This window comes from Cryptomeria japonica, unplaced genomic scaffold (genome assembly GCF_030272615.1).
Source record: "Cryptomeria japonica unplaced genomic scaffold, Sugi_1.0 HiC_scaffold_1662, whole genome shotgun sequence".
NCBI classification, from domain to species: Eukaryota; Viridiplantae; Streptophyta; class Pinopsida; order Cupressales; family Cupressaceae; genus Cryptomeria; species Cryptomeria japonica.
Genome location: NW_026729988.1, coordinates 1,318 through 14,717, shown reverse-complemented (window position 1 = coordinate 14,717; position 13,400 = coordinate 1,318). Strand labels below are relative to the sequence as shown.

Below are 13,400 nucleotides of genomic sequence, written 5' to 3'. Positions count from 1 at the left end.
GCCAAGATACCTCATGATTTTGACATGTCTCAAATAATGGAAAATCGACCTTTGCAACAACCTCACTCCAACATTGATCAAAGGAGGCCTAATAGTGGAGGCAATAGAAAACCACATCTTGTGCCTAAATCACCATCATCTTTGTTTCAAAAACTAGAGGTCCCACATACACATGGTCAAGCATATGATACTCACCTTCGCAGACCATTATGGAAGTCTTATGCAGAGAAATATGCTCAATCACATATCAATGCTAAGGATCAACCACCAAAGCAATTGGATATTCAAAGGCATGCTCAAAATTTGGTCACAAGGAAACCCCGTGTCAAATTTGGGGACAACACATTAGAACATGACATGCCTGTAGAGTATGGTATACATGGACAAAATAGATATTTCGTTCCTCAACATGAATCTATACCAAGTGGTCCATATATGCAGCATCACTATAGACCTCCTCCATATGAACATCTGTATGATCAATATCATCCATATATGCAACATGCTTCTCCTCCAATTGGTGCCTCAAGCATGGGGTATGGTCCAAGAAGTCGATCTCCACCTAAGAGCAATTTGGAGCAACAAATCAGGGACTTACAAAAGAAAATGGAGGACATAAATACACCAAAGCCAACATACACAATGAGAGACATATGTCCTTATCCATTTGACAAGAGCATTCCAATGCCTCCATTTCCTACACACTTTGTGACACCTAAGTTTGATAAATATAGAGGAAAAGGAGATCCTAAGGCACACCTTGCATTGAGGTAGCTTCAAAAGAGACATATTTGATGAGATTATTCCCACAAAGCTTAGGCGATCAAGCTATGGAATGGTTCTCCCAACTTCCACCTGGAATTAAGTCATGGGGTGATTTAGCAGAGGCATTTATCCAACATTTCTCATACAACATAGAGATAGACATATCAGTCACTACCTTGTGCAACACCAAGCAAAAGGATGGAGAATCTTTTTCATCATTTTTACAAAGATGGAGGAATCTAGCCAGTAAATGCTTTTGTGAAATTCGACAAAAACAAATGGTAGAAATGTTCACCCAAAATGTTAACAAAGACATTGGCTATGATCTAGGGAAAGCTTGTTTGTCCACCTTCAAGGATGTCATTTAAAAAGGCTTAGCAACAGAGAAGGTCCTAATTGAACAAGGAGTCATTAAGATATTCAAGGAAAACAAAGATGACTTTAAAGGAAAAGACAAGCCAAGATTTTGGAATAAAAACAAAAACATAGTCAATGGTGGTGTTGTAGATGCTAATACAGTACGTCCCAAGATCATTTTTTCCGGATCAAGCTCTACAAACAATCAAATGAATACTCAAACAACTTCCAAATCATGAAGGAAGTACACCCCATTGGGAGAACCACTTGAGTCAGTTTTCAAAAAGCTAGTGGCAAACAAAATAATAACAATTCTAGATTTGCCTCCATATGAACCAAAGGTTAAACCAAATTGGTGGAATGATGATGAATATTGTGAATTTCATAAGAGCAAGGGTCATAAGATAGGAAATTGCCATCAATTAAAGAACATCATACAAGATCTCATTGATAGAGGTGACATTGAGATTGAGGGACACTCATCCAATCAAGAACATGAGATGTTTAAGGAACCATTCCCAAAGCATGACAAGGGAAAAGCTAAAGCCACAGATGACCAAACCAACTATACCAGAGCATCTTATAACTATGATTCAACTGTCAATCACATTTCGATGGACAATTATGTCTCTACCATTATCATCAAGGACAAAACACCTGAAAATTCTACCCAAAGACCCAAGATTGTCCTAAAAGGCATTGGATCTTCTTATGAACCTACCTCTGAATGTAATGTTACAACTCATCAAGGTAAATTCACTTTGCAAAGTGCTCCAACTAAAAACACCACTTCCACATCAACCAAACCTAAGTATGACCTTGTAGAATAGTTAGGGAAGACACCCGCACTCATCTCCATCCTTGAGCTCTTACGCATATCCCCCGCACATAAAGCCATTCTTGACAAAATCTTGAGAGACACTCTTGTCCCTACTGATCTGAACGTGGACCAGTTTCAAGCCATGGTGGGATACCTTTCCATTCCACACTCCCTTACATTCATAGAAGTCGATGACGCCTCCGTAAGTCAACCACATAATGCACCTTTACACATTGAATCCTTCCTACACAAACATCGAATAAAACGATTCCTGATAGATGGAGGAGCAGGTCTAAACATTTGTACATTGAGCACTATTAACCAATTGGGATATTTTGATAAAGTCATGAATTCTATGAACAAAATTACCATCAAGGCATATGATGATGAAGAGCGTTCATCCAAGGGCACAGTCACCTTACCTCTCAGAGTTGGGCCAGTTACAAAGGATGTGGTTTGTCAAGTCCTAGACCTAGATCTCACATACAACATATTGCTAGGACATCCATGGATTCATGAGATGAGCGCAGTCCCATCTACATATCATCGATGTATCAAGTTTCCTCACAATGGAGTTGTAGTGACCGTCAAAGCTGACCCAAATCCATTCATATATTGCAACAATCTACGACCTAGATCAGAAATAACAATACCAGTCAATCGAGAAGCTATTCCTTCATCAGCATATGTTGATCCAAAATCCTTAAAAGCTTCTACATCAAAACAGGAAGAGATCAAAGAAAATTTCAAGTTTAAAGATATGGGATGTGGTGAGTATATCTTTCATGTTGATCATTTCCCACTATCTCCTAAGGTATTCAATCAACATGAACAATCTATAAACAATTTGAAAGGAATTGGGTGTGAACCACTTAGTGTTATGGCTACTAAGTCTGAATGCAAATCTCCTCTTGTGGTGCAAGCATATCTTGATATCAATAGTCCTAAGAGTGGTTCCAACGAAGAATCTATTGAGCGTATCGCCAGCCCTCTTGAGAACTCACATAGCTCTACCATTTCATCCACTCATTCCATTTCCACTCCACTTCCAGACTTGGATCAACAAGAATTACAAAATCCCTTACTCATTGGGGATCAAAAATCAAGCTTTGAAAAGAAAAATCTAAAAGTCAATAATAAAGAAAAGTCCTTTAGTCCAAATCAAAATCAAAAGCTATTGGACTCTACAAAAATCAAAGTCAAGGATAAAAATCCTATGAAGAAAAAAGAGCAAGAGTTTATCTCCCCTAATATCAAAATAACTGGGGGTAAAAGTTCTACAATTTCAAATCAAAACACATACTTGTTGATCCTAAGTCTCCATCATGTTATCCTACTTTCACTTCTTTTCACAATCATAAGCCTTCATCACTCATCCACTTGTTCCGCACATCCATCCCCTTTTGGTGATACATCATGGACCTTTAATGGAGCTTCCTCGAAGGACTTTGTTATTAGGGATGCCCAAACTTCTTTAGGTGACATGCATACGGGCCTGTGTAGTCCACACACTAGTAATTCTATCTCAATTCCTTTATCAAGGAAGACAGTCACTCGAGCTACACATCATTCAGTCAAGGAACAATGTAGCTACAATCACAAGGTAAAGCCTCGCACATTTGAGGTAGGTGATTTGGTTCTCAAAGAAAACCCCAAAAATCAGCAAGACAGAGAGAAGAAGGGCAAGTTCGAACCAAATTGGCTTGGTCCTTACATTATTACAGCAACATATGGATGTAGGGCATATCAGCTCTCAACTACAGAAGGTGAACCTTTGGAGGATCCTATCAACAACATGCACCTTCGCAGGTTTTATACATAGCTCTTCAGAGTATCCTAATTCAAAAAATACAAAAAAAATCAAAAATTTCAAAAATACAAAAAAAATTATAAAACAAAAAAAATTGTTACTTGGTGAAAACCTGGCAAATAGGCACCTTGTGACACAAAAAACTTTGAAAAAATGAAAAAAGTAAAGAGAAATAATTTTGTCCAATGGTGAAAATCACTTTGGTGGCGCCCTGGGCAAGTACCATGGTGAAAACTAGGTCACCAGCGCCATGTGTAGAGACATTGCTCCTCCCTCCTTCAGGATTCACTTTCATCCTTTCACTTTGCAGACACTCACAACCTATTCGTTCATAATAAACTTACACATTCCCATCATGGCTTGTTATTGATCTACCCAAGATTGGTTAGCCATTCATAATAAACCTCCCTTTTCACCTCCCTTTCCATCCATAATAAATCAGATCCTATATGTGGCTAAGGCAAATCCTACGTCTCGTAATGGGTGTGGAACTGAGAGCATCACATGTTCTGAGGAGTATAGTTTCTTCCAACCTTCTTCAATCTATCCGCGCACAATCCGCAATAAAGCAACATTTGCATCACAGATCTGCAATAAAGTTTCATCTTCTCCACAATAAAGTATCAGTTTCATGGATTCAGTCAGTTTTAGATGAGACAACAGCAACAATAGGCTTCAACAAAATCAAATCTTTCAACAGACTCAGACAACATATGGTTTCGTGCTATCTATCCTTTTCATGAAAGTAAACATTGTGACCACAATCAAATAAGACTTATACAAGTGACAAGAGACACTAAACTTGAGGACTATAGTGGATGTTGGTGTCAAGTCTTGGTGTTATTTTGATTTTTATCTTTTAGTGACATGTCTTTTAGCTTTTCCGGGATGTCTCTAACTAGAGATTTTATCTCCACGATGTCTTTGACTAGAAAGGCGAGGATGGGGTATCGTCACCTATTTGTATTTGCTGTTTGTGGATTGTCTTTTAGTAATGCTATGACTTGTCCAAGGATATGAGGACACTGTGAGTCTAGTGTGAACTGGGGCATTCCTTGTTTGCAACTTTCTTATCTCCATGCAAATGGGTACAATGACTTTCTGGGTCAAACATATGCCTCGATTGTCATAACCTACTTGCCATAATAAAGCTCAATGATGATAATGCACAAGAAGCTCTTTCACTTTCATATCTTCTATCTTTCATCCCCCTTTCTTGGTTGACTTCCATCGTCCTTCTCGAGTCCACGTAGCCTGCTATCACATGACTGAGTATAATGACACACCAAAAACATTTGCATTTCATGTAGTTGCACCTGCATTACCACATATAAGCATTTCATACATACATATAGATATCACAACCGCATCACATCCTGCACACAACACCTGTTAGCACAATTTACATTTGCATTATCATATTCATCTGCATTACATACATTCACATTTGCATCATGCATACACATATAAAACATAAAAGAACAAAAAAATATATGCATTGCATCATATACATATTTGCATCCATATCATAAGCATCACATAGAAACATACATCACATAGGTATGCATGCATATAGCTGCCACAAAGATGAATCATCTCATATATATAATCATAAGTGTCATGAGACAATGATGTCAAAATCATATGGCTACAATCACCCGAAGGTGTCTACATGATCATACAAAATGGTACAAAATTGATACATAGGGAGCACTCTATGGCTACAATGAACTCCCTCCCTCGGAGCTGACTGGCCTCGATGGAGTCTGAGCCCTGGAAGAACCCGCCCCATGATCATCTCTCCTGTCCCCTCTGTCTCCTGAGCCTAGTTGTCTCATCCTCCTCCTCTCCTCCTCCTCCCCGATCCCGTAGCCAATCCTCATGTCGCCCTATCCAGACAGAGGAACCCACTGATCACTCCTGCTAATACTATTGGTCGTGCTAATCCTGTCTGTGTCATTGTGTCCCATGCCACATGTCCAGCCCTCATCTCTAGTCCTAGATCCTGAAACACTTGTCTCCAAGCCTCCCTATCTCCATCTCAATTGTACGGAATCAGCTCCCCATCTATCAGTATCCGCAAAATCCTGTATACATCCTCCAGGGTGACTGTCATATCCCCCATCGGCAAATGAAAAGTGCAAGTTGCAGAGTGCCACCTCTCCACCAGTGCAGTTAGCAATTCCATGTTCACCCGAAACTCAGGCACATACAGAATATGTCTCAAACCCATACCCTCAATGGCAGCTCTGTCCTCGAATGTCAACTCTGGTCGCAACCTCTGAGTCGATGGGAATCTCTCTCGTGACTCTAGCATAGGCAAATACTCCTGTAGTCACACAAATCAATCATCTCAGTCCTAGTGACACTCACTGTTCATCACAAAGTGTTGCTTCTATCCTAGTGGTACTCCCTGTTCATCACAAAGTACTACGTGTTTTGCACTCACTGTTCATCACAGAGTGCTGCTCATATTTTAGTACTACCTGTTCATCACAAAGTACTATATCTTGGTACTCACTGTTCATCACAAAGTGCCTTGATCTATCTTATCCTAGGGCCTATGCTTGAGTGAATCCTCTTGAGTAGTTTCTTAATTGGCAACATATGTTCTATCACAGAATTGTCAATCATAGCCCTATTTGCTATCCTAGTTTTCCCTAGAGGACCTGCTTGAGTGTATCCTCTCAGCAGCTTATCCAATCGACAACGTATGTTCATCATAGAACTGTCGATTTGACCTAGAAGACACAAATTCACATTTTTGGACACAAACGCGCTTTCCTGACATAAACGTGCATTTATTACATTACCTAGCATGCATTAATGACAACAATAAATGCATCAAAGTACAAGGAGGTTTTGTGGTACTTACCGGCTCTCCTGCCTCTGGTGGCCTTTGAAATCGGCGAACACGATCGAATCTGTGAATCATTGCCATCGCTGTTGACTGTTGCTACTCTATCTCACTCTGCACTCTGATCTCTTGAAGGTGTATAGATGACAATGAGGATGTTTTCCCCTCATGGTCTATTTTATAACCTACCCTAGCCCTCGTTTCCAAGTCAGTCTTCATTATCCCGTGACTCTGTCACTTTATCTAGTCAGTCCATTCTAGCCATTCTTTCTTATCGAGAGATTGTCTGCGATCTTTCCAGATATTTTTTCATCCAATCTCTTGAGGGGGCATATCATTCCCATCTTGGGGCAACTTTGTATCAATTCATCTTATCTTCTTTGAAACAACGCGACAAGCTGCATTGTCTCAAAGAGGGGCAAAATGTAGACACCTAAAATTGTCCAATCTAATTAAATAAATATCTTTATTTATTTAATTACTTTAGCCTAATTCATCTATTAATTAAATAAATCCTTATTTATTTAATTAATTCATTTATCCTCTTCTAGCCTTATTTCTCATTTAGATAAATACATTTATTTATTTAAATTACCCTTTTTCCTAAATTAAATAAATATCTTATTTATTTAACTGATCCCATTTCTTCTATTAATTAAATAAATCTTTATTTATTTAATTAATTCATTAGCCTTTTCTACCCATGACACATGTCATTCATCTCTTAATTCATACACTACCTACCCCTTTCATTATTTTATTATTTCCTTTACCTACCCTCCAATCATAGCCGACCTCCTTTTACACCTCTCAATCTTATCCCTCCATTTCATATAGTGTCTTCTATATAAGGAGATGCTTCCTTCATTATCAAACCCCCCCATTGACTACTTGACTACACTATGCTTTTGAACATAGGTGATCCTACTTGCAACCACATTCCGTTCTTTGTTGAGCTCTTGTGCACATAAAATCTTAGAGCAAATATATCAAGCAAGATCAATGGAGATAAGAAGAATGGAGATCCAAACCCTATTGGACATGTGATGGTATAATCTTTGTGATTTTATTTGATTTGCATTGTCTTAGGTAATCTTCATATGTTATGGTGGATCTTTGTTGTTGTTAGGCTAGGGTTTTGTGGTTGAATTCATTTAGCCTTTCAATATCGTTATTATTGTTATCCATTTTTACCATATACAATACTTGATAATATGTTGACCCAACTTGTCAACTAGATAATATTGACTCTTGAACTGCTAATTTTTCTTGCGGATTGTTGCAGATTGGTGTTTTCGACTTGCAGGAAAGATGATGTTGATAGAGAATGCAAATGAGTGAAAAATGAAAATGTAAGAAAGACCCATTTCAAAAAATCAATTTTTAAAGCTCCCTCAAAAAATATCATGTCCTTACAAGGTGTTTTGGGCTTCTGACCATGGAAAATACCATAAGAAGGCTAAAAAAATGCATAAAGCATGTCATTTCAACCTAATAGGAAAATGATGTTGACTAAGAATTTAAATAAAATAAAATAAAAATTATAATGAAGACCCATTTTAAATATGGATGTTTCCTACCACCAAAACAATTTTCAGCTTTGTAAATGAAGTTTAAATCTTCCAACCAAAAGGAAACCCAAAAGATATCTTAAAGAAAGGTTATTGACTAACTAGGTGATATATTAATTTCAATGGAGTTTGTTAACTTTAGCAAAAACAATGGTGACTCTAACATAAGATAAAATAGAAAACTATCCACAAAAGGCTACAAATTGTAACATATTATTTTCAAAAAAGGGGCTTAAATGTAAAAACCTTTCAAGCATTGTGCAAGAAGTATAATTTAATGTTCTCTAATTTGGTTTCACTTGTTATATTGGCTAAAGTAGCCAAGGTTGTTTTAGAACTCCTATATGTCATGTTTTTCCATTATATTGATTTGAATATCAAGGGTATTTCAAATTGATCAAAGAGATTTTAGTAGCTTTGTATGATTTGTTGTAATGATTCTCTCAAGGAGAGATTAAAATTTCTTGTTGACAAGTTGTAGTAATAAAGAAAAAATCATTGAATGTATAAGGATTCAAGCAATTGATAGATTCATGCAAGGCATGGATGTAAAAATTGTCTAATAAAGTGGTGCAAAACCAATGAAGGAATATGAGATTGACTCTATTGCCCAATGGATGAAAGACACTAATCAAATCTCATTTCAATACCAATTAAATTACTTTCATTTTTTCAATTTCAAGTTGTAGGAGTTAGTATAGGAGATATAATTAAATTCGATTACATATTTCTCACCTTATGCCAATGAGGGATAAAACAAATGAAATAGAAGAGAATCAATAATTTTCTTGTATGAGTGGTACACCCACCAAGGTATAGTAGAACCTGAAGAGAAGGGAATTTGTAACCTCAAAGGTTCATTCCGTTAGTTGGCCTAAGTTGATTGTCTAACTTGATCATAGATTTTGGCAACCCATAATTTTGAGCTCTAACATTGTCTTTTAGGGTCTCTGGGCATTTTCTTTTCTCCCTTCATCTTACAATGTGTCCTTTTGGGGGATGCTCTTTGGGTCTCCCTTATGGAAGACAATATGGTCTTCTTGGTGTCATGTTTTTGAAAGGGGACTTTGTGCCCTTTTCTCTAAGGACTTTGATTCCTAGTGGCACTGGTGCAAGTAGACCTATTGAGGTGGTTCAAAGTGCTTTGTTAGCCGGGTTCTTTACTAGTCAAAGCTTTGGGGATTCCTTTGTTTCCCCCCCAATGGAGTTTCTTAGAGATCTTGTTAGCCCTATGGAGGTGATTTTTATTGAGGTCTTCCTCCATGCTGCATCTTAGGCTTGCGAGCTAGATATTCTGTTGAGTTCTCTTTCACAACTTTTCCTATTGAGGTGGGGGACTGCAACAAGGGCTTCTTCCTAACCTTGCATGTAGGTCCTCTCCCGTAGGAATATGTGTATTAATCTGATAACATTGGGCCTATTGAGGTGGTCCTGTTTATAATGTTCCTTAGTACTATTGTAGAGAACAGACCTATTGAGGTGGTCCACAATGTGTTCTCTATAGGGATTTCCATAATACCCTCTAGGTTATTTTGTACTAGTCTATTCCTTGGTTATATTGTTTAATGTGTTCTTAGAATAGATAGAAAACATCAAGTGCTAAGTTGGGAAATATTTTTAGTGTGCCAATAGAAAGAAGATATATTTGCTTTAGACCAAAGAAAAATATGTCGCACTGGGTAGACAATTTTAAAAAGTAATATATTGAAGAAAAAACTTCCTCCTCCAAGTCCTAGTGTAGGCCACTAATAACTTTATATGGTGAAGTAGCAACAATAATTTATACTATACATTAATGTATGTCCTATTTGTTGCTTCTAAAATAGTGGCTTAACATTTTATCGAGCTTAATGGATCTCCTGTAAGGGACGAAAAAGATATCATTTTGATATTGTAATTACAGACTACAATTCATATTTATCTTATCAACCTATTTTTTTATTCACTGCTTGCAATTTGTTTAGTAGGATAACTTCAGAACCTGTACGAAAAACATATACAAAGTATTAAAATATAGCTATATGGATATGGAATAGCTTGCCAATCTAAATGTTAATGGAATTTTTGATGTCTCTACAAAGATTGACTTTAACCCAGATTTATTTTTGAGGATGAGTGGTAAGATATTATGTATTTCAACATGGATAGCATTACCTAAAGAGGTTGCAATGTGGTTTAAGAGGTTACAATGTGGTTTAAGAAATGTAAATAGGGTAAGGTAAATCAAGAAAATTAATCAAAGATGGGAACTAGAGAGCTTGTTTTCAAAGACAACAAAGTCTCAAGTAAAAGAGTGAAAGTCAATAAAGAGGTATTCAAATACCAATAATCATGTTTGAGAGTAGCATTTATGTGAATTACTTTTGCAAAACGGAAAAGAGAGAATCATTTCTAAGGTTTTGGACAACATCTAGCTAAACCACATGAAGGACCAGAGCTTTGTTCACCCACTTACAAAGCAGATGTTTGAAGGGGATAAACACATCAAAATAACAAATCAAAGTATATCTTTCAAGCTATTTAAGCATTATCAAATTCAAAAATAGGCAAAACCATATTAGTTAGTGGTCACAAAAACTTACTTTATGAAACATCTTTAGTACAAGTTTCGAATGGCTCTTCCGCACACTCAAACCATCAAAATTAGAATCAAAGATTTAAATTATTTAAAAGAAAAAAATCTACTTGATGATTTGTCCATCTTTATCTAGTCTTGTCACATATTTATAGGCTTTACATCCTTTTTAATTGATCTCCATTGATCTCTTGCTTTCAAGTTCTCTTCATTTTTCAACTTCTATAACTCATACTCAAAACAATTGATTTTTTAATTTGTAACCAAAATGTTTTAGCCATAACATTAAAAAAAATCTATACAAGTTATTATATAAATTCCTCTTGAACAAAAAACAAAAAACAAAATCAGACACACGCAAACTAAACCAAACCCTAATAAAAACTCATTCAAAAACTATTATTATCTACATAACCTTTAAAAAATCAAAATTCAAGCACATTAATGACCAAACCAACCCAAATTCAAAACCCTAACAAAATAAAAGCTATTATTATCCACATAAACTAAGATTTTCCAAGCACGTTACTTAATGAGGACCACCCTTGCTGATACAACATAACATGTAATTTATCATTTTCTTCCATATTGAACCTCTCCAAACCGTGAATTCAATGAAGAAGATTAACAGGACACAATTGTGTTAATGAAATGTTGACTGATGGGAAGAAAACTATTCTGATAAACCCTTTTACTGCAAAAATCAAGACAACCTGAGTAAGAGAAAGTAAAAGTCATTCACGCCTGCTTGAAATATTCAAACATGACAGCAACTAAAATACGCAGTCTCTGAGCGATATTTTAATAATACCTATTTGACCATTAAACATTTCATTCAATCATTCAAATTGGTGACTCACCACCTCTATTATTTGACCATGTGCCCATCTTCATATTTTACATACAGAAATTCAACAGCCTGCCATGTTCGACGTTTGTGTTTCTCTGCCTTCACTCTATATAACTTTCGCTATATTTACATACGATCTATCTGTAACAGGCCCAGAGATGTGATTCATACGCACACTCAATATTATTAGATAAGAATATATACAGCAGTAACTGATGAAACAGTTTTCAAGAAAACTGTAGAAAACTAAATTACAGAAAATTACTGCTAGTTACAAAATAATTACTCTAATAATACAAATATCCCATAAGGTTAGTTAGCATCCTGTAGGATTAGTGATTAGTTAGCATTCCTCCCCTAATCCGAAGGGACATCTGTCATGCGAAGCAACAGTCGGAATTATTCAAACTTTACATGGCCTAGTGCTTTGGTAAAGATATCAGCGATTTGCTCTACAGTGGAACAATGTTTCAAATGTATGGTTTTGGTCTCAACATGATGTCGAATCAAGTGATATTTGGTGTTGATGTGCTTTGTTTGATCATGAAATCTTGGATTCTTGGCCAATTGAATCGCAGAATTGTTGTCAACAAATAAAGGTGTTGAAGTCATCTGTTTCTCCTACAAGTCCTCAAGAATTTTCCTGAGCCACACAATTTCTTGGGTGGCTTGAGTTGCTGCTACATATTCTGCTTCAGTAGTAGAGTCAGCAGCAACTATTTGTTTCTTTGATCTCCAGGTGATAGTTGTTGATCCAAGAGTCATCAAATAACCAGAAGTAGACACCCCATGTTCTTTGTCACCATCAAAATCTGAGTCAGAATAGCCAATGAGATGAAAGTCTGATACCTTTGAATATTTGATACCGAGAGTCTGGGTTCCTTTTAAATATTTTAGCACTCGTTGTGCTGCAGTCCAATGCCCTTCACATGGTTTATGCATAAACCTAGACAGAATTCCTACTGCAAATGTAATGTCAGGACGAGTAGTGATGAGATAAATGAAACTTCCAACAAGCTGCCTATACTTGGTTGGATCTTCGAAAGCCTCTCCGTCATTGGAAGAAATCTTCAAATTTTGCTCCATTGGAGTGGAAACAGAATTACAATCTTGCATTCCAAATCTACATAATACCTCTCCAATGTATTTCTTCTGAGAAATAAAAATGAACTTAGGATTCTAAATAACTTCAATCCCTAAGTAATAATGGAGTAAACCTAGTTCAATCATATCAAAAACCTTTTTCAACTCTCTCTTAATGCAGGCTATATAATCATCACTATTTCATGTTATCAACAAATCATCAACATAAACAACTAGATATACAATTGACCTACCAACTTTCTTGACAAATGGAGTTGCATCATCTAGATTGAAGTTCTTGTAGTTTAAGTTCAAGAGGTGCTTAGTTAATTTTTCATACCACACGCGTGGTGCTTGCTTCAAACCATACAAGGATTTTACCAATTACATACCTTTTGTTCCTGACCTTTGACAACAAAACCTTCAGGCTGCACCATATAGACATCTTCTTTCAAATCACCATTCAAGAAGGTTGTCTTAACATCCATATGATGTATATGCCATCATTTTTGTGCTGCTAAAGAAAACAGAGTTCGAATAGTGCCCCTTTATTGTAGGGGCAAAAGTTTTTGTATAATCAACACCCTCTTTCTGAGCATATCCTTTTGCTACAAGTCTTGCTTTATGTTTTTCTAGTGACCCATCATCTTTATATTTGTTCTTATATACCCACTTGCAGCCAATAGGTTTGGTTCCAATTGGAGGGTCCACC

At 36.5% G+C, this 13,400-nt stretch overlaps 1 protein-coding gene across 1 annotated transcript; it reads right to left on the bottom strand.

Moving 5' to 3' along the window:
* Positions 1-12,226: 12,226 nt before the first annotated feature.
* LOC131873394 (secreted RxLR effector protein 161-like) lies at positions 12,227-13,176 on the bottom strand. Its single transcript, XM_059216322.1, has 2 exons — positions 13,081-13,176; positions 12,227-12,757 (listed from the first exon to the last, which is right to left on the bottom strand). Exons 1-2 carry the CDS (start codon positions 13,174-13,176, stop codon positions 12,227-12,229), a joined length of 627 nt encoding a protein of 208 aa, XP_059072305.1.
* Positions 13,177-13,400: the final 224 nt, after the last annotated feature.